Consider the following 20,348-nt stretch of genomic DNA (forward strand, 5'->3'; position numbering starts at 1 on the left):
GAAACACCGGGGCTTCTCGCTTTGTGCGTCACGTTGCCGCACAGGTGCTCTCACGGCTGATTCACACCTGTGGTGATGTTCACTGTCATCCACCCAGCTCAGTCGGACAACTCTGAGCTGAATCCAGTCTCTCTATCAGGCCTGATATGTATTTGCTGAAACAGAGGATGGAATTAGTCAGTTTGGCGTCAGAATCTTCCTCGATTTATTCAGTCCCTGAAAATGATCTGTTTGATGGACTTCACAGGGAATGAACAGCAGAGCCCCACCCCACCACCCTTGTAGCAGATGATAATGATAGAGCCCACAGGTGGAGGCGGTGGAGGCGTTGGAACTGCAAAACTCGTACAGAGCAGCAGAGTAGCCAGGAATGGTTGAGTTTCAACAACCCAACCTATCAGAGAGCATGTGACCGATCAGCTGGTCAGGAGGCGTGGCTTTGCATCATTACTGCAGTGACAGCAATCTATCACATGTGACATTGACTTATGAATCACATTCCTCAATTTATTTCCTTCAGATTCCTGCCCTTTTCCACCCTAATGAGGCTTCATACTGGCGTAGCAGCGATGCAATAAGATGCTACAAATGGAGAACTTTACTGCTTCACTACGTACGAACCAAACAATTCAAAGGCCATGGCAGTTATTTTTATGTTCTCTATTATAATTCAGGCGTGTTGCTTGGTCCTGGAAATGCTTTAGTCAAACAGGTGGTCTTCCCTCAGACCACTTTTTTCATACCCACATTAGGCTCCTCCTACACCTAGCCTGTCTACCATGTAGTTTAGTAGTTAGCAGTGACCTTACACCCTGCCTTATAAATCAGTTGAAACCGTCTGAGACTTGCGTTATGCACAGCCGCAGGGCTGCATGTGTAGCCGCTGTCCCTGGTGCTGAACTGTTTTCCATCTCAGATCAGCTTTGAGTTGATCCATATCTGCACTTGCACATAAAAGCATTGCCCCAGGTGTTTTTCTCTTTGATTAATAAAGTGCATTTAACTTTGATATTACTGCTATTAGACCTTTTATCTCTTTTGTTGTCAACGAGTTTAATGGGAGTTATAAAACATGCAATTACCTAATAGTGTATAGCCTATTATGAATTTGCTCTGTAAATCTAAGGTAAACCCTTTATTACCTTTATTATTAGTAACACGGAAACTTGATCAAACACATACTGACACTGTTGATGAAGTCAAGTAATAAAAAAAAGTGTACACCAAACGTTTTCATGTCGCAAAGGCTGATTGGAAGTTAGGAACTGACTAACTTTGTAGTTGTCAGACTTCAGGATTTGTCCCCTGCTGATATTGACTTCAGCTTGTGTTGTGTGTCACTTTATCTAAAAGCTGAAAGAAGTTGTAGAATGGTAGACTCCATTAGCAGGTAGCCCACTTCTTTTCACAAAACAGAAAAACTTGACACCAGTCATTTCACACTTTGAAAAATCAACACTGCGCTCAATCATAATGACTAAAACAGCAGGAAGAAATCAGGTTCCTGGAAGGGTTGTCAATATTCTGCACAAGTGCTACACACACACACACACACACACACACACACACACACACATGCTCACAGACGCACACACACATTCAGGCTGTAGCCAAGGTGCCCTCGCACATGTTTCCACCCACGCAGCTGCTGTTTAAGCATGTGGGGAGCCTGCACTGACCAGACCATCACAGGTAAAGGTCAGCAGGGTAATCATCATCGTCGCCGCTGTCGTCTTCATCGTCGTCGTCGTCGTCGTTGCCGCCAACCTCACAGGCAGCACTCACACACTCCGCAGCCTGACTCTCCTCCTGCCTGCCAAACACTCAGAGTCATTAAACTGAATGTTTTGCCAGTCACGGAACTCGCTCTGCTTCCAGCCGCCCTCCATTCATGTCAACCTCATGGGGATCGCACACGCTGAATATTTCCCTTTCTCCTCCTCCCACCGCCCCCTGCATGCTAACTGCCTCCTGGCTGCACGACCGTGACAGCACCTATGTCTTGGAGGATCTGACGACATGCCACTGAGGCTGCAGATTCACGTTGAGAGGTTGTGCAGATAAAAACAACGACAACAACTGTCCAATAACACACACATGCACACCCGCATTCTCACTGAGAGTCTAATGTACAGAAGGGTTTAGCTTCCACACCTGCCACGGAATCCTTTCCCCATGGGTCTTTGCAGAACGAGGTGGCAGTTCAACGTATTGATTAGCGTGTGTGAAGTCAGTTGGTGCTTGTCCGTTCACGCTGGAATGGCACAAACTGAAACTATGATCAGGAAAACAACTTGGACTGGGCCAAAGCTTCTGTGCTAGCATGAGCTAACGGTGTCTTGTAAAAAAGCATGTGTCGCAGAGCACTTTCATGGCATCTGCAGGTCAAAAGTCACCTGACACAATATCATATTTGTTGATGGACTTTGAAGACTGAGATATCTTCAAGTATTGTAAATGATTTGGGGGAAAAATCAATGTTGAACTTGAAAGCGGAATTCACCTTTTCATGAAGACTTCCGGGCTGCAGTGAGGAAAATATTGCATTCAGAAGTCAAGGAAAAGTCTCAAACAGAGAGATTGTCTGAGGGAGACAATAAAACTCCACAGACAGTAATTTTACTACGGACATAAATCTGCTAAAATATGGCACATCCGCTGCCGTGCTTCTTGGAAAGACTTGGTGTGAGAGGAGAAAACATCTTTTTGCTGGATGGCATCAGTCAGCAGGAATACAATCACTTTGCAATTTTTGTTTCAATGAGATTTTTAAAAATCTAAAGTGTTTCACTGTGGTGTGATGAAAAAACAAGAAAGGTGTGCACAACCAGGTCCCTTACAGCTGAGAGAAAGGCTTACCTTTGCCTCAGGAGCTCTACACTCAGGAATAACAAGCCTGTGTGTGTGTGTGTGTGTGTGTGTGTGTGTGTGTGTGTGTGTGTGTGTGTGTCCTGCCTCCGTCTTGTTTCCCCAGTTTGCGACGTGCTTTGCGTGATTTAGTGAAGGTGTAATGAGAAGGGACGCAGGCCTGTTGTTTGGCCTTGGATTGCTGTTTTTTCCAGCCGGGTCGGAGGGGGCGGGGGGTTAACGTGCACACAGTGAGATTACACAATTGGACCGGAGCAAAACACAGACTAGTGCATCTGAGAGGAACGGTGACGCTGAACTCTGGAGCCAGAATATTAAAAAGGGGCCACTTTGGTTTGAGGACATGACGAATGACTCAGCTTTTCTGGGACCAAGAATCTGCTTCCTGTTGTTGGCAGCCGTTGCGCCGCCTCCTGTTGAGCATCTGTAGCCCAAAAATGGAAATTTCAAGCCAGAAATCTGACAGATCCACCGCCAGAGATCTCTCACCTGAATCTTTAAAACAATATTGGAAGCTTGTAAATGCCTGTGACTGCAGCGTGGATGATGGAAGTTTCTTTGTTTATTCAGAACTTGACAATGTTTTTTCATTAAAAGAAGAGCGAGGAAAGTTTTCAGCTTTTCTCTCACCCCGATTGGTTTTAGCAAAACTTATTGGCAAGTTGTGCAGCAGGCAATAACCAAAAAAACCAAAAAGAAAGCTTACTACTGTTAGAACTGGTTCAACTACAGTAAAAACTCTGATTGCACCACTTTAAATGTTCACACAATTAGCCTTCAGCTTTAATTGAACAGGCCCTGTTTTCCTTTTTTATTTATTTCATTTTTTAAAAACCACAATCTCTAGGCTGCTTTTCCAGATGGACGCGTGGGACATTGCCGTGGATTCGCCCTCCGGCACGCCAGCTGATGCAAGCGCACAGATGTCTGCTGACTAACAAAACGCCATTTCTCTGTGTTTCTCTCAGACCAGCGCGGTGCTCTGTTCCGGAGGCTGCGCTCTGCTGGCTGTCAGCTCCCTGTTGGCCATCATCACCATCTTCCTGCCCAGTGGAGGATGTGAGAGGAGGGTCTGCACCCTGGCGGGCTACATGCAGATGGCTGCAGGTCTGTACGCACGTCCGCACAAACGCTAACACGCAGTGCATGTGACAGGCTAAGTTAGCCTTCTTTTTTTTTGCACAAAACCTCTGTAGTTTGGGGGCGGGGGTGGGGGGGCTCTCTCGTGGGAGTGGGAAACACAAGCGAAACTGACTTCATTGTCCGTCACAACGTAAGAAATGGACAATAAGGAGCGAGTGGAGGCCGGCGGCTGCTAGGCAACAGGAGTCTGCGTGGTACCTGCAGGATCGGTTATTCCTCCTTCTACCGAGTTCGCTGGTTCAATGCAAAACCCAGAACGGGAAGCTCGTCGGGTCTGGAAACACCAGGCTGGGACGAGTCAGAGCTCGGTGGGGGGTTAAAAGGCCAGAGGAAAAGGCTTGGAGCGTCGCTCAGTGCTGGACTTCACGCTGATGCACACCAGCAGCGGAGCATTTCAATGGCTGTTGGGGGAAAAAATGTTTCCAGTTGTTTGGTAACGTGTGGATAAAGTCCTCTGTTTGTATTTGCTGTCAGGCACTGGGTCGCAAACCTCCCAACCGCGTCGCCGGGTCTGTTAGCAGTGATTTGAGTTGCTTCTGTCCTGCACGATAAAAGGGCAACACAGCATCCATCCGCCTATCCATCCATCCGTCCACCCATCCATCCGTCCACCAATCCTTTTTCAATACCCCCTTGTTTCTGCGCTCAGGGCTGCAGGGGTCCGCTGGAGTCTATCCCAGATGTCATAGGGTGAAGGCAGGGTGACACCCAGGACAAGTCGCCAGTTCATTGCAGGGCCACATTTAGTTTCCAATTGGCCTCGTGCATGTTTTTGGAGTGTGGGAGGAAGCCTGAGAACCTGGAGAGAACCCACGCAGACACAGGGAGAACATGCAAACTCCACATAGAAAGGCCCCAGGCCTTCTTGTACAGTGCTAACCGTTGCACCACCGTGTCGCCCAACAACAACAAAATGCATTTTCTTGTCTGCTAATAAAACTATAGAGACAGACATCAGGACAAAATCTAACGGTGTCTCTTTATGGTTAGCTGCCATCTTGCACTGACAGGGCCCTGTCAGACTGGCTTCCTTAACAATTGGACACACTGTACCTTTAATTGTTGTCGTGCAGCCTCGTCGCCCCCATCCTTGAAAACATCGAGCAGCTCACTTGAATGTTGCGTTTAAGTGGGCGCAATTAACCGGGCAGGTTAAATCTTTAGCAATGGATCCGTTAGCTTTGGCGGCTAATGGTGCGTTTAAAGTGCTGCTGATGGCTCGCAGGGACGCTGTCACACCTCTCCAGCATCAGATCAATGCTGCCGCTGTTTCCGAGCCACAGCGCCGGGGTCTCCTGCGAATTTGTGTGATCGTGCGTGTGTGTGTGAGCGTGTAGCTCAATGCGGTTTAATCCTTCTCTGTGCAACAGAGCCACCTGGCCGTGTTGTCTCGGAGCGTCCGACTTTGCTAGATGACGGTGAGGAAGCGGGCAGTCGGCCCTTTGTCCCGCTTCCAGGTCGGCTCTTGTCGGGATGGAGGGAGATTTCACAGAGAGGAGGGCAGATCAGAGGAGAGCTTGTCTTCCCAGCAGGGGAAGTGTGTGTGTGTATGTGTGTGTGTGTGTTTGTGCGCCGCAGAGGATGGGCTGACGTACTGAAACGCGTGGAATGAAAACGCTGGTTATCCTTGCGGTGCACGTTCAGTATCGCTGATGCTTCTGCGGGACAGATTTATTTATTTATTTATTTTTCAGCTGATGGGAAGAAATGAACTGCTGATAAGAGGCTGCTTGTCAACGTTGCCTCTTCAGACAGAAGTGATGCTCCTTTTTTTCTTTTCTTTTTTTTCTACAGTGTGTCTGACAGCTGAAGCAGTGTGTGTGTGTGTGTCTGTGGGAATGCATGCGTTTGAAAAGTACTCACTAAAAGCACTTGGAAAAGTTGAAAGTCACAAGGAGGAGAAAAATCAAAAGAATATCTCGACAAAAGCAAAGACGTTTTGCTCGCAAAAACTTCCTCCGGGACTCTGAGTGAAAGTTTTGAGTGCGCTTGGATGACTGACGGCGGGAATGGGGACCACTGGTGTGACCTCTCTCACACTGAAATGTTGTGGCTTCACTGTTTATTGGCAAAATGTCTCCATCATTAGGAGTCGTCATGGAGTTGCAAGCGCTATCGGTCTTTAGAGAGAAGCTCGGCTCTGTCTCGCTTCCAGCATCATTTTCCAGTTGAATCATCGTCGCGGGATTTTACTATGATTCTGTAAGATGTGCACAGCATATGGCAGTGATGGTGTTAGCTTCTCATGTCCTGGTTCAAATGTAAAGCGAAGGTAAAACTGTGAGGGAGAGTTGAAAAACTCTATTTAGCTAAAAATAGCATTTTCCATAGTCTAACCTACTTTCTAACCAAGGACCACTGAAGAAGAGGGAGGAGGAGGAAGACGAGGCGCATCCCTGGAATGTCCCATGTTGACCTGACATGATGCCCGTGCTGTCGTGTCCTGCCCTATAAACACACGCTTGCACATCCACAGCGTGAGAGTGTAGCTGAACCATGAAAAACATTTTTTTTCCCCCCTACCGATAAAACTGTCCAGCTCCTGCACAGGCCCCCTGCGGTCCCATGGTGAGGTCCAGAATTAGACGTGAACTTGCTAACCCGCCGCTGCTGAAGCACAGCGCTCCATCAAGTGGTTCAGTAGCCGCCACCGCCGCCATTGAGCAGCGCCATCAATGTTTTACGCTGTGAGAGAGGTAGGCGGAACATCTCTGTGTGGAGGGTGGAGGAGCTTTGGCATGCATATTTCATCGGCCCGTTCTCTAGCGGTCAGGATGCCTCGGATTGGACGGCTCTCTGTGCCTCTCGGTGGCGTGCGTTTGTGTGTGTGTGTGTGTGTGTGTGTGTGTGTGTGTGTGCGTGCGTGCATGTGCATGCATGTGTCTGTATACAGAATTAAAAGACATAAAAACAGAAGCACAAGTTGCTTGACTGCTTTCTGATTGGCTGCACATTAAAGGCACATCACGCTTTTCCTCTGGTAATTCAAGTGTTTATTTCTTTTCTCTTTGACACTGTGATACATCACTGACTCACAGCAAGAAGGTTGTTGGTTCGATTCCGGGCGTGGGGCCTTTCTGTGTGGAGTTTGCATGTTCTCCCTGTGTCTGCGTGGGTTCTCTCCGGGTTCTCCAGCTTCCTCCCACAGTCCAATAACATGCATGTGAGGTGAATTGAACACTCTAAATTGATTGTAGGTGTGTGAGTGAGTGCAAATGGTTGTTGGTCTCTATGTGGCCCTGCGATGAACTGGCATCTTGTCCAGGGTATCACTCTGTCTTCGCCCTATGACAGCTGGGATAGGCTCCAGCAGACCCCCGCAACTATTAATAATAACATAAATAATAACAATAATAATAATAATAATAATAATAATAATAATAATAATAATAATAATAATAATAATAATAATAATAAGCTGTTTTTATCGTGATTTCTGCCCACTCTTTCGGCTCTTTCAGCGCCACATTTCATTTTAATTTCAGCATCTTGTATCCGTATGAGCACTTTCAGCGCAACACTTAATGTAAGCGCTTCTGCCTGCAGGGTTACAGCCGCATTAACATACAGACTCAGTCGACGTGATGCGCTCACGTTTAAAAGAGAAATAAGTATGCAGGAGATCACACTTCCCCCTGTTGATCACCTTTTATTTTCTGGTTTTATTGATTTGGCTCGAAGTCAGTAGTTTTACAGCTCTTTTTATTTTTTTATTTTTTTAAGGAGCGGCTCGGGTTGAGGACTTGAAAGGGATTCTGCCTGAAGCCGAGCGTTTTCTTCTCTCTTGAAAGGAAAATGAACCTTTTTTTTTGACTACAAAGACACGTCTTCGTTATTTGTGTTGTTTTTTTGTTGGGGTGAGGGATGAAATGAAAGAACCAGCGAGCTCTGAGTGGTGCAGCACTGTCGGGCTACTTTTCAAACTAGAGCAGAAACATAAACAAGCCGTCCGCTCCAGGGATTGCTGCAATTTAACACGCACGCTTTATGTCGGTTTCTCCGCACACTTTTGAGAAAGTCTAAACTTTTTTTTACACTGGGATCATAAATAAGAAATTAGTTCCACAGAGTAAGCCGGCTAAAAATTTTCTTGCAATCGATAGCTCATTAGTGTTAATGTCTTATTTAAATCCTGCAGCCTGAAAAACCTGCACGTGCTGCAACAAGCCTACAAGAGCTTGAAAAATATACATACATAGATAATATGCAGGGGTTCTCAAAAATTAAGTCAAGTATTAGAATTAATCATTGGAACACATAAATAATTAAAAATTAGAATTTAGAAATTAGAATTTAAGGTGTATAATCTTAATTTATGTTTTCTGACCTTTTCACAGCTGCCCATGGGATCGATCGCAAAGAGTCCAAATGCTGCTGTTGTAGCTCTGTGAGGCACCTGGAGTCTGAAATCTGAAATGTCTTTCCCTGGTCAGCATGCGATCAGCCCAATCAGCTGCCTTTGAGGGTAGAGAGGTTGAAGGCACAGGTGGGCTTTACTTGTGATCAAAGTACGGAGCTGCAAAGACCAAAGTGCTGGGTGGTTAAAACTAGCGTTGATCAGGAAAAAAAACTGATCAGGATGCACCTTCTTCTTCTTCTTCTTCTTCTTCTTCTTCTTCTTCTTCTTCTTCTTCTTCTTCTTCTTCTTCTTCTTCTTCTCAAAGATGTCATGTGAAATGTATCCTATGATTAAATGAGACATTCTACATTTGGTGCACGTGGGTTCACTCATTGACAAGCTACTTCAAAAACAGGTTAACCTTAAGAGAAGTTATAATGTGCAGCTGTATCTATGGGCAGTTGTTAACATGGCCGCTGTCATCCAGGCTCACAGCTAGCATGTCGCTAGCATGGGCTGTGATCTTCCATTCCCCTTCAGCGATCGAGAGCCCATTTCTATTAGCTGCAGATTATTTGACTAGTTTCAGCAACAGCAGTGACTTAAAATCAAGACTGTACCTTTCTGCCGCTTCCAGCACTAATAGAACTGATCTTGCACCTACAGCAGAATGGAGTGCGAGGGCACCTTAGTGCTTGCTTAGCGGGCCACATTTTGGCTATGAAGAAATGTTTCTAACTTGCAGCTGAACTCCATCCAACCCCGGCGAATATTCCACTTTGAAGATTCCCCTCTGAAACATTACCTTCTTATCAGCCTCGCCATCACAGCCTCTCGGTATTTCCACCCCGACCCCCAGCTGCTTGGGGAGAGAAACGCTGTCTATTGCGCAATGGACGTTGGCAGCCACTTTCATTGTGCTGATGCCGAGGAAGCCCGGCCCGCTGCGTCAGCGTTCCCTCGGGCGGAGCCGCTATGCAGATATCCTTCCTTCCAAGCGCGGCGATGAAAAATCAGAGGCGGCTTTGATCAAAACACCTGCTGTGTTATTTCGCTTCCCGCCGCAGGAGCCCATATGGTACCTGTGCCAGCTGTCAATCACAACCTCCCGACGCGGACGAATGCATTTCCCCCGGATTAAAACGTCAGCCTCCGCCGGCAGGACGCGTCCCTTCCGACAATTATATTTCACTCAGCGCCAGTTGTTCCTTTTTCATCGCGGCGCGGAGGAAGATTGAAAGTTAGTTTCAGTTTTTTGGAGTTGGAGCACAGCGGCTCAGCTTTGAGCCTCACCCAGGGCTTGTTTTATTACACCTCTGCCACTTCTGAACTCCTCCTCCCGGCTTCCTCCAGGCTCTAAACAGCTCCGCCGTTCCTGTCCGTCCCTCCGGCTCTCTGCGTGACGGGAGCAGCTTCGGGTCAAACATCCTGCTCAGAGATTCTTCCATCAGTGCCGCTCCGCCCTCCAGGCTGCATCCTTCTCCTTTCTTATGCTGTTTTGTGTCAGAGCGAGCGCCGGGCATCTCCTCGCTCCTTCCCCTGACCTGCTACTCCTTCGTCCCACTTCAGAAGTTTGATTTTTTTTTTTTTTTTTACCCTTTCGCATCAAAGTCAATACAGCACAGCAAACATTTTTTTCCCAGTCTTTTCTCTCCGCCGCCGACGTTTCTTTCATCCCGTTTCATCATGCTGCATGCCTCAACTCAGAAGGGAAGTTTTTTTTTTTTTAGTGGGAGCCAGTTCACTGCGGAAGTCTGCGGAAGTCTGTCTTTTTGTTGTGTCGTCCGACTTGACAGATGAGTTGATTTACCTCATGCGTCTTTATTAGAAGAGCTCACTGGACAGGAAACAGAAAACAGGGAGGTCTCGCGCGCCAGGTTCAAGCAGCCCTGTCAGATTAGCTAACGATAGCCTAGCCGGTCCACAGACACTTTCCAGTGGAGGTTGGCTGGGAGATGCGAGATGAGACCTGATGATTTCAGATTAAATATAAGCGACCCCTCTGCCTGACCTGGCAGAGTTCTGGATGTGCGGTGACGCCGTGACCTCTTCACCTGCGCCTGCTGCTGCTGCTGCTGCTGCTGCTGCTGCTGCTGCTGCTGCTGCTGCTCCGACAGCTGAGCCTCGCCTGTCACAGCGTTTCGCCGCGCTTGTCACTCGCTGTACAGTCGCCGGTCACATTGAGACGTCGCGCCAGCCGCTAATAAGGTTGGTCACATCCCGCCATTGTTGCCCTTTGCGCCACACACACATACACACACACATACACACACACACACACACACACAGACACAAGTGCAAGCACACACACACACACACATGCACGCACACACGCACGGGTAGAAATAGAAATTATTAGTGTTTGCTGTTGACGGGGCTTCGCACATTATAAACAAGTTAATGCGTCTATTAATATGCATGCGGCTTTATTACAGCATTTCTCATCATGGCAAACGCACCCAAATGCATAAACGGGGTCTTAATGTTCCCATGAATCAAAGCCTAGCGTGTACACGCGGCGCCCCTGCGTGCCTGCGTAATTGCGTGTGCTCGACTCTAATCGCTGGTTAAAACTGTTGTAATTAGGTGGCGCTGCCGGCTAACTGATTGGTCGGCCGCAGAAGCCGTCAGTAATTGGTTCCAGCACTCAATTAGAGCTGCGGCGTCATCGGGGCTGAACTTTTACTCCCGCTGCGTCGAGGCGGCTCGTCGGAGATCAACGCTCTCCTCTGAATCTCTCGTTCACGTCGCTCTTGAAAAGCCTGCGCTGGGCTTTGATTGTCGTCTTCTCTTTCTTCTTTTTTTCATTATTATTATTTTTTGTCCTCATCAAAAGTGCCGAAGCAAAAAAAGTCTGCGAGTCACTTTTTTTCCCCTGTGGTATTAGAATTCGCACTCTATTAATTAACCTTTCTTCGTCTTCAGTGCACGCTGGAGCTTCTTGATTATCTCTGCCTCTGCAGCGCTCCACCACTTCCCAGTGGCCTGCTTGAACTCCATGTGGTGTTGATTTTTCACTCGTTTTTATTTGCCTTTTTTTAACGTTTCCTCCTCTCCAATGACTTTGTTTATTTGTGTTGGAACTGTTGCGGGTTCCAGAACACAATTTGAATTTCTCATTCCATCCCTGTCTGCTCTGCCCCCCCTCCTTGCTTCCTTGCTTCCTTCCTTCCTTCCTTCCTTCCTTCCTTCCTTCCTTCCTTCCTTCCTTCCTTCTTTCCTTCCTCCCGCCTTCTCTCCCTCCCTTTCTTCCTTCCCCGCCGCCCTTTCGTCCTTCTTCCCTCATTCCTTTTCTCCCTCCCTCCCTCCCGCCCTACCTCTCTTCCTCCCTCCCTCTCTTCCTTCCTTCCTTCCTTTCCTCCCTTCCTTGCTGTCGTTCTGCCATAAATGCCCCAGCAATAGCACGCGCACTCAGCCGGAGACCTGGGAGCCATGCATATTGCATGAGCCCTACACCTCTTGAAGGCCTCTTTGCTTTTATTTTCTTCATTTCACCACTCAGAACAGAGATGATGAAGCCGCATCCTTTGCTTTCGACTTTTGACTCTCGGTGCGGAAAAAACCCGAGGCTGCCGCTCGATGGAGCAACGCTGCTGTTCAATATCTCTCCGTGGGGCTTGGAAGGTGCTTCTTCTTCTCTGTTTTAACGCTGCGTTTCTCTCAACACTTTCCTTTAATCTCAGCGGCCGCTGAATAACAAGGCGGTTGCTGATCTGAGATCTGGTTCTGAGACTAGATGGCGCCGCTGCAAAGTTCTCAGCCCCTTTGTGGACCCGCTGCCTTGATGTTGGCTTCAGTCGTCCTGGGCTCCGCTCACACTTTCACTCGGTCGCAATGAAACACAACTCATCTCCCAGGAATTCCCGCTAGCGTCCGTCTGATGCAGCAGCAGCAGCAGCAGCAGCAGCAGCAGTGAGCAGAGTGACTCATTGTTGTGTCTGAAGCTGCTGCAAACACACAAAGCGTCCGTGTGTCTTCACTCCAGCTTTTAAAATCCTCTTCAACTGCGCAGTGATTGATCCACCTGCAAGGCTTCTCTCCAGCTCGCCGCCATGACTGAGCGCTTGTTTGCTGTTGTGTTTCTCGGGGGTTTTTTTGTGCGCCATCTGCGATGTTTGTAGCGAGCCTTTGTAAAAGGATATGAAAAAAAGGTTTGAGCGTTTTTCCCGCCGGCTGTCGATTGATTTAGCTCGCAGCTCCGGCTCTGCACGTGTTTTTTGATGCCATTCGTCTTTACGCTGAACAAAATTAGCGCCGCAGTTGCGCTAAGTGACTTAAAAGTGCCGCCCGCAGAATTTGTCAAGGGGCTGCTCGCCAAAGTGCGGCGGGCTGAGTAACACGTAAAGCACATTTCAGGAACACCAAAGGAAATGTTTCCAGAGTGCACTGGACTTATTTCACGTTTCTATCTGGTAAAAAGCCCTAAAGATATTTTTGGAAGATGAGGCCCCTTGGAAAACGGCTTAGAAGGTGGTTGGATGAACACTCTGCCATTCTAAGTAGATAGCTCTCTTTTTTTAATTCTGTTTGGGTAAAGTGAAGAAATATCATTCAACATCCATTGCAATTATAACGCCAAATTTTGTCAAAGCTTTACTCCTGATTTCTCAAAAAGTTTCATAAAAAAAGTTTTTTATTATTATTATTTTAAATAAGTTCCATTTAGTTAAATATTCCAAAAAATGTTCCTCTGAAGGCCAGCTGTCACAAATTTCCTAGTTGTTATGCCAAAAAAGTTATCTACTCTTTGAGAAGCAGGGACCACTTTTTTTCTTTCTTTTTTTGAAAGTCGTTGGTCGGAAAAACATGAAAAGGAAAGAACAGCACAGATCTGGGCTTTCATGTGCCTGCAGCAGAGGCTGAGAGCACAGCAGAGGGAATATTTTCTCACAAGGATGTCAGCAGCGGCAGCAGCAGCAGTGGCAGAAGCAGCGGCAGCAGCGGCAGCAGTGGCAGAAGCAGCGGCAGCAGCGGTGGCAGCAGTGGCAGAAGCAGCAGCAGCAGTGGCAGAAGCAGCAGCAGCAGCAGTGGCAGAAGCAGCGGCAGCAGCGGCGGCAGCAGCAGTGGCAGAAGCAGCGGCAGCAGCGGTGGCAGCAGTGGCAGAAGCAGCAGCAGCAGCAGTGGCAGCAGCGGCAGCAGCAGCAATGGCAGCAGCGGCAGCAGCAGTGGCAGAAGCAGCGGCAGCAGCAGCAATGGCAGCAGCAGCAGCAGCAGTGGCAGCAGCGGCAGCAGCAGTGGCAGAAGCAGCGGCAGCAGCAGCAGTGGCAAAAGCAGCGGCAGCAGCAGCGGCGGCAGCAGTGGCGGCAGCAGCAGTGGCAGAAGCAGCAGCAGCAGCAGTGGCAGCAGCGGCAGCAGCAGCAATGGCAGAAGCAGCGGCAGCAGCGGCGGCAGCAGCAGTGGCAGAAGCAGCGGCAGCAGTGGCAGCAGCAGCAGTGGCAGAAGCAGCAGCAGCAGTGGCAGCAGCAGCAGTGGCAGAAGCAGTGGCAGCAGCGGCGGCAGCAGCAGTGGCAGAAGCAGCAGCAGCAGTGGCAGAAGCAGCAGCAGCAGCAGCAGCAGCAGCAGTGGCAGAAGCAGCAGCAGCAGTGGCAGAAGCAGCAGCAGCAGCAGTGGCAGCAGCAGCAGCAGCAGCAATGGCAGAAGCAGCGGCAGCAGCAGCAGTGGCAGAAGCAGCAGCAGCAGCAGCGGCAGCAGCGGCAGCAGCAGCAGTGGCAGAAGCAGCGGCAGCAGCGGCGGCAGCAGCAGTGGCAGAAGCAGCAGCAGCAGCAGTGGCAGCAGCGGCAGCAGCAGCAATGGCAGAAGCAGCGGTGGCAGCAGCGGCAGCAGCGGCAGCAGCAGCAGTGGCAGCAGCAGCAGCAGCAGCAGTGGCAGCAGCAGTGGCAGCAGCGGCAGCAGCAGCAGTGGCAAAAGCAGCAGCAGCAGCAGCGGCAACAGCAGCAGCAGCAGCAGTGGCAGAAGCAGCAGCAGCAGCAGTGGCAGCAGCAGCAGTGGCAGCAGCAGTGGCAGCAGCAGCAGCAGCAGCAGCAGCAGTGGCAGCAGCAGCAGTGGCAGCAGCAGTGGCAGAAGCAGCAGTAGCAGCAGCGGCAACAGCAGCAGTGGCAGAAGCAGCGGCAGTGGCAGCAGCAGCAGCAGCAGCAGCAGCAGTGCGGCCAGACACTGAGGCCCTGTTTGCACTTGGTCATTTCATGCGTTTTTCGTATTCCGATCGGCAAAAAACACACAAAGTAACCAAGTGCAAACAGTCCAAATCCATTTTGACATCCGACTACCAAAACCACCTCGGGAGGTGGTTTTGGTAGTCGCTTCGCATAAAATCGCATTCGTCACGGACGTGCGAACGCAATGCGAGCTCAGTCCACATTAAGGACCGCCTACTCCACTCACCTCTCCCGTGTACGTACTTGGTCGGCGCCCCACTTCCCGGCGTCGTCATTATAAAGTTACAAACAAGAAGCCAAAACAAATCATTTTTGTTAGACTCGTGTATTAGCATGCTAATAAATTTCATTCCGCATTAGCGTATGTTGTCAGTGGAGCAGCGGTCGCAGTTTCCCACATTTGTGATTAAATGTGCGGCGTTGCATCCGAAAATTTGCCAGCCACTGTTGATCCGAAAATAAAGTCGTCACCACTCTGTCCCACCAGTCGTTACTCCTCGTTCGGATCCATACGAGCTGCAGTAGAATTAAAACCAGAGACTTGATATTGTCCGCAAACAGGAAGTTGATTCTTATTCGCTGTCATGTAAAACTCGCCGTGGTTTTGCGCTTTACTGCCCCCAGTCGTTAAAAACGGAAATGACGCATGTTGCATTTGCATAGGTTCGGCGGGGGGGGGGGGGGGGGGGGAGGAGGGGTGTGATGCGATCACAAATGGCACGCTCGAGACGCATGTTAATACGTCTAATAATGTTAGTGCGAACAGATGCTGCGAGATCCGTTCTCGTGATCCAATCCCCCAAAACAGTTACAAGTGACCAAGTGCAAAGAGGGCCTGAGAGCTCAGTGGCAGTGAGTCAGATTAGAGCAGATATCAGTTGCAGATCTCCAGAGGATGTGGAGGAGCAAGTGGGCGGAGAGACCCCTGCTCTGCTGTTGATCCACACCCAGCTTAAGTTCTTAAAAGGGAAGTTTAGCCAGCAGGATACAAAGCTGGACTGAAGAGAAAAGCTTCGCTTTGTGCATTGATCTGTGCTCTATAGCCCCAATTCCACTGGCCAAAAAAACGTGGTGTTTTTTTGAAAATAATCGGCATTTGGTGGCGGTGGAATCTGCTCACCGAGCCGCACTGTCGTGCAGCAGGTAAAAATGGTGGTGTTGACCCGGGTTTCCCGATTCCATCGTAAGCCGATTGGTGCGGAGCCGATCGGAGCCGATTCTGACCCGGGTCGCTTGCCGAGTTGTTTGACCTGTTTTGTCGCGTGACAGCGCGGCTCGGTGAGCAGATTTCACCGCCACCAAATGCCGATTATTTGCAAAAAAAAAACATGTTTTTTGGCCAGTGGAATTGGGGCTTAATTGTCAGATTTTTTTGAATTGCGTATACAGGGGAGATCGGGGTGGGAACACCAAGATCTGATTTATTTTTGCTACAGCGTTTGGGTTGGTTGACCTGTTGGAAGCCGCAGAGTTAAACGTCGCAGCTAAATCAGATCTTTGCAGGTGTGGACAGTGTGGCGGCATTCTCTCTGTTCTGGATCATCTACAGGGGAGAAACACTTGTTTTGCACCTGCCTCTGCTTCAGTTTCGCCGCCAACCTCGCAATGCTGCTGGTCCGCTGAGATTTCAGCTACGCAGTCTTGGACGTTGGCGTAGCCAGGCCCCGATCCGAAGCACTTTCACTCGGACTAAACTCCCAGGAGAGACGGCAGGACGAAGGGAGACTGGGTGCTGCTGTGAGTGCAGCAGCTGGTGAAGAGATAAAGCATGGAAGCCGCCAGACACATTCCAATAGGAAGAACAAAGAGTGCTGTTGAAGTCTCTCCCTCCTGGCTTTGACAAGAGTTTCATTTAAAATCACTGCTCATCACAGGGCAACAATAGCTGGAGCTGCCTGGTTGAAGTGTCCCGGCTAGTTAGTGTTCAACCAATCACCTTCCAAGAGTCCTCTCTGAATCAGCCACCATTCCAACCAGTCCAACCATTATTTTCTTTTTTAAAGTGCTCTTTCCTCAACGCCATAGACGTGTAAAAACCAACGTGGTGGATTCTGGGAAACGCTCCATCTGGTGAATCAGGTGGTTGCGGGACGTCCTTGATTCGCTGACACGGAGCTGATGTGGTTGCAGGACGTGTCGGGATCAAAGCAGCACCTGCTGTCATCCCGACTACGAGGCCGCCATCGCAGATCACAACCAACCGAACCGGTGAAAGAAAGCCGGGAACTGTGTGTGTGTTTGTGTGGTGTGTGTGTGTGTGTGCGTGTGGTGTGTGTGTGTGTGTGTGTGTGTGTGTTCTGATGCGCTGCACACATACCACCATATATTGAAGGTTGAGGACAGAGAAACAAGGTCTCACCCCCATTGTCGGCCCCTGCTGGAGATCAAACGTCTTGAAGACACTTGGGGCGAGTGAGTGAGCGTCCCGCCTTGAAGGCGTGGCTGGCAGACAGTTGAGGCTGCGGCGCTGCTGCTCCGCCAGGTCAATCGATGGCGTGTGTAATTAAATCCGGCCTCGGCTTTCTCACCTGCTGATCCACTTGCTCCGCGGCTTCGATCGGCAGCGCGTGTCAGCCGCGCGCGTGGATGTTTTACCGAAAGCAAAACCAGCCGCCGCCTCGCAGAGTGGACTGGGTGCGTGGAGGAGGTTTGTGTGCGGCGACTGGTAGCGTGGAAGTGCTTTCACGCCCTCGGTGTCAATCAAGCAGCTCGCGACGCAAGAACAACAACAAAGCAATTACATTTGAGTGTTACTGAACAGCGCAGGCAGTTCTTTTCTTTAAAAAAAAAAGGGGGGGGAGGGGGGGATCAGACACTTGATTCTCGAGTTCTGTGTTTGTGCAAATGTTCACCTTGTACCGAATTGATTTGATCAAGCCAAAGGTTTTATATCCTAATTATTTTCTTGCTGTTTTAATCTGTCACTTGCCCAACATGACATTGAGGCACTTTTGCTGCTGTGATACAATATTTAATTCACCACTAAGCACTTCTGTATTTTGTTGATCTTTTTTGTGACATGTGCAATGACAATAACATTGAATCTAATCTAATCTAATCTAATCTAATCTAATCTAATCCATTCTATTTCCAAATAAACTCACAGGGATGATTTATAATCATAAGTAAACTTGTGATTGAAAATTGAGCTGTTACGCGAACATGTTTTGTTTTCTTTGTCTTCCTGAGCAGCTGACAGTCACTTGATGTCAGATAGAAGAAATATTACACACACACACACACACACGCACGCACGCACACACACACACACACACACACACACACACACACACTTCCCTCCTAATTGATGTGTGCTGTGTGAGTTGGGCAGATTGATCTGCTGATGGGGGTCAACACTCTTCAGCTTGTGATCTAATCTGTTACAGTGCACACGCACACACACACACACACACACACACACACACACACACACACACACACACACACACTGATGACAGAGAGGATGGGGGAGACGGAGAGATCTGTCCTCTCCGTCCGTCTCCACCTCCATCACCCCTCTGATTACAGTTCAAGTTCACAGGCAGGGCTTGGAGAGGGGGGTAGTCTGTGTGTGTGTGTGTGTGTGTGTGTGTGTGTGTGAGTCTTGGGAGGGGGTAGGACTGATGGGACAACGGTCCCTGTTGCGAGAGCCCAGCAGATTAAAGCCGTGTGTCCGCTTGTTCATTTCCCTTCCCCAGCGGGCGTGCGGGGTTCCTGCGGGGTTCTTGCGGGGTTCTTGCGGGGTTCCTGCGGGGTCAAGCCGAGGCTGACGGGCCGGAAGCGCAGCACCAATAACCCGGGATCACCTTTATCGGCGGATTACTCACGCGGGCCGCTGGTTGTGCAGTGGCCGCTGGGGAGCCCTGAACGTTATTTAATGTTCACTAAACGCCACTTTGACGGAAGACCCTGCCTGTTAATGTTGCGGGATGTTATCAGCTCAGCCGAGCCTCCTCGCAGGTCGGAGAGCTGCTGGAGGATCTGAAGGCGGGGCTGCGTCTCCCGCTGTTGTTGTTTTGTATGTTTCTGCCGCCACCGTCAGATCAGATTCCGCCCCGCCAGCGCAAATGAACGCGTCGGGCAAACAAAGCGGCGGAGGCGCACGCTAGATTGGAACAGAAATTATTACAGATTAGCTCGGCGCTTATCTCCTCCGTAGCGCCGTAGCTGCTTAAAACAGCAAACCTTTCATATAAAAGTTATGGCCAGGAGGCGCGTATCTCATTAAATAGTGCTGAAACAACGTTTACACAGAGGAGGGAAGCAGAACAAAGTGTGTCCTTCCTCGGGCGCTCGGGTGTTTAGACTTTCCGTGTCCTCGTCGCAGCTCCGAGCGGCTGATAACTCAGCGCGACTTTGGGCCGGAGGACAGGTTGACGTCCCGGTGTGGAGAAACAAAACACTGCCGGGTGATGAGGGCTGACAAATGAGGCGAGTGAGCCGGTGGGGAACTGAAGCGCCAGAGCCTGTTGATAGTCATCCCCCGTTTTCATAGTTAAAATAAAACATTGAGACATTAACTGGGCTCGATGTTGGGTTGTGATGTCTTTGTCTGGTACATTTCAGATTAGATTAGATTCAATTTTATTGTCATTGAACGTCCCGTAAAGTACAGAGCAATGAAATGCAGCTAGCGTTCAACCAAAGTGCTTTGTTTTAAATATTAATGTACAGTACATACACGTTATATTTTATAATATATACATATATACACTCTACATAGTTAAAATGGATGATTGAACTGTTTCTATAAAGTGCAGGTATGAGATTAATAATATATATCGCTAGCAGCATATACAGAATAAAGGCAAAAATATACAGATGGAATTTATCTGAATATGGTAATGCACAATGATTTTGACGTTTGCAGTATGTACAGTAGTGCAAAGAACAGTAGTGCAATTAACTAGTCGCTAGATGGATTATAGCCACACATGGGTGCAGACATGGCACAGCAGATGGACTGTTGCCTCAGTCCTTTGGATTTATCTCATGTACCCGCCTGGTTACGTGCCCATTGTGCCCCATAGGGGAGGGACCTACTGTCAAACTGGACCAATCCTGGTGTGTTTCTCACACTCGGGGCTTCCTGTAGGAGTGAAAAGTGACGCCGATGCTTGGTCCATGCTTGGTCTCTAGCGGAACTTGTGCCCACAGCAAACTGTGATTCACATTTCGATTGAGACAATATTGCAAAGTGTTTACAATGCGCAGCAGCAAGGGGAGCATTCCCATTTACATGCTAATCAGCATATTGTGCTAGCCAGGAGCGTCGTTTTGGTTGTGTTCAAGGAAAAACTTGCCGTCCCATCCAAGAAATTAACCACACTTTTATTTATTTATTTATTTATTTAATGAAAAATAGCCCCCAGATTTGTGAAATCTTCCACTATTATATAGCAGCATTCATGCTATTCTCTTTGGCACGTAATTACTCCTTCTTCTTCTTCTTCTTCTGTGGTTTTCCAGAGCAGTTTGGAGATGCCGCTGCACACTCCTGTACCTCCCGCCTCTTTATTTATTGATTCGTTCAGGAAATCACTGTCCGCTAGCTAGTCAGTCGGCTAACATCAGGTCGCTTTCTTAGGTCCAGGACTTGTTGCAGAAATTACACTACTTATGATAGAAACCTGCCTTTGAATTGTTAAACATTTTAATGATTAGCTAAAAGGTTTGCTAACGAAATCATCGCTAAATCCACATGCTGCAATCAGTTATCTAACCAGCACTAACCCAGATGTGTCTCGACCAATCGTTGTGGGAATGGAATGACTCACTCTCTGTTTCCCTGTCGGTGCTTGTCTAGGTTCCTACAGTTACTGAGCTCTGTCACGTGACTGCAG

General features: G+C 48.8%; 1 protein-coding gene across 1 annotated transcript in view; it reads left to right on the top strand.

Moving 5' to 3' along the window:
- Positions 1-20,348, top strand: part of lhfpl7 (LHFPL tetraspan subfamily member 7) — a 97,841-nt gene that overhangs the window by 25,182 nt on the left and 52,311 nt on the right. Inside the window, exon 2 of the mRNA XM_076020221.1 lies at positions 3,837-3,975. Within this exon, the coding sequence (XP_075876336.1) occupies positions 3,837-3,975 (139 nt within the window). The remainder of the gene's footprint in view (positions 1-3,836; positions 3,976-20,348) is intronic.

The sequence above is a fragment of the Nelusetta ayraudi genome, unplaced genomic scaffold (assembly GCF_046127955.1).
Source record: "Nelusetta ayraudi isolate G7.1 ecotype Tasmania unplaced genomic scaffold, CSIRO-AGI_Nayr_v1 ptg000011l, whole genome shotgun sequence".
Lineage (NCBI taxonomy): Eukaryota > Metazoa > Chordata > Actinopteri > Tetraodontiformes > Monacanthidae > Nelusetta > Nelusetta ayraudi.